Raw genomic sequence first — 1567 nt, 5'->3', positions numbered from 1 at the left:
GAAATCACCATCAAAGGAGCTCTGCATAGAAGTGGGCAATGATATGGGACTGCTAGCAGTCACCGAGCCCGCCACTTGACCTTGAGAGCTATTTGAGCAATTGATAGCGCCAACGCGGCCATTAATCATTGTCGGTGGCATACCGGGCAACGTGGGCGGAGGTGTACTCTCCTTAGGCGATGGAGGTGTAGATTCAGTTCGAAATTTTCCAAAAGCCTCTTGAGCTACTTGTTCAAACTTTTCAAGTTTGGTATCGAAAGTCAATGAATAGTTAATATCGCATTTCGGAGTAGTGTTTATTAAATTAATAAATTGATTGCCGATCAATTTTTTCATTGCCAAAAACTCGCCAGCATTTGCTTGTTCTAGCACACGATTAGTAAATCGGTTTGCATTATTGATCTTACCCATAGTATTTTCAATATTTTGCAATAAATCCATAATCTTCAATTCACGTTCCGAATGCAATTTTTGTAATTCTATTAAAGCCTGATCGCGGCATTTCTCCAAGATTTTCTTATATTTTTCAAAAGTTTCCTGAATTAGATCGCGAGCGGAATCATGTTGAGTCTGTAACTCATTTAAAGCGGTTGATAAATTTGAGACAGCATCATCACAATATTGCACCTAATTTAAAAATGTAATAATTAAAAAGCCCGAAAAACAAAAAACAAGAGAGCATAGCATAGCATGCACACACAAAAAAATTTCAATCACAATCGAGAGCGATAGAGTGAGGCTGCTGCTGCTGCTGCTTCTGCTGCTGCTTACCTTTGATTTAGCCTCTTTCATAAGATTCTCAATGTCGCCACGTACAGACTTTTCAGCCAATGCAATAACATCATAATGATGTTCGCTACCCTTGTGATCGGCAATCAGGCAATCATTACAAACCGGTATTTGACAATTAAAGCAATAATACTTAAGATTTTCGGATGTATGAACGTTGCAGTACAACGGCTTATGAATAACCAATGGCTTTCCATTATCCGACGACTTTTGTAAATCTTCCAATTTAAGAACCTCATGATTCTCAAAGCAGCGCATATACTTATGCGCATTATCACAACCGCTACACAAAAAGTTGGCACAATCATTGCAACGCGAAATCGCATTCTCTTTGCTTTTGCATGAAGTGCAAAACAATTGCTCCGATTCGATGCTGGCCAAATCCAATATATTGGTCAATATATAATCGCATGTCAATGATTGTATACCCTTGACACCAATCTGTAAAAATGCATTTAATATAATATAATTTAAAGTAAATCATAAAATTATCTTGAAAGGCTTATATGCCTATATATGCCTATATATGCCTATAGGCATAGCCATTTATCGCATTCAAATTTATCTCAGTCCTTACATTATATTATTTATCCCGTTACTATATATAAAATATTATATATAATTCTTGTTTCACTTCATTGCATCATTATTTTCTTCACACGAATACCACGTCTATATCCGTTTATTTTTAACAATCGAAAATATTCCCGGGGAGTTGCAGAGCTATGTGTTGCTTATTATTATTATTATTATTATTATTATTATTATTATTATTATT

At 35.6% G+C, this 1567-nt stretch overlaps 1 protein-coding gene across 1 annotated transcript in view; it reads right to left on the bottom strand.

The window, feature by feature from the left end:
- Positions 1–3: 3 nt before the first annotated feature.
- LOC119634316 (tripartite motif-containing protein 45-like) overlaps positions 4–1567 on the bottom strand; it is a gene marked incomplete at its 3' end in the record, with an annotated part of 3678 nt that continues 2114 nt past the window's right edge. The window contains exons 3-4 of the mRNA XM_038028386.1: positions 772–1230; positions 4–627 (exon numbers count right to left, since the gene is read on the bottom strand). Coding sequence (XP_037884314.1) covers positions 4–627; positions 772–1230 — 1083 coding nt within the window. The remainder of the gene's footprint in view (positions 628–771; positions 1231–1567) is intronic.

The sequence above is a fragment of the Glossina fuscipes genome, unplaced genomic scaffold (assembly GCF_014805625.2).
Source record: "Glossina fuscipes isolate IAEA_lab_2018 unplaced genomic scaffold, Yale_Gfus_2 0, whole genome shotgun sequence".
In the NCBI taxonomy this organism is placed as follows: domain Eukaryota; kingdom Metazoa; phylum Arthropoda; class Insecta; order Diptera; family Glossinidae; genus Glossina; species Glossina fuscipes.
Note: the sequence above shows the minus strand (reverse complement) of the source record. Positions and strands in the feature narration are given on the sequence as shown.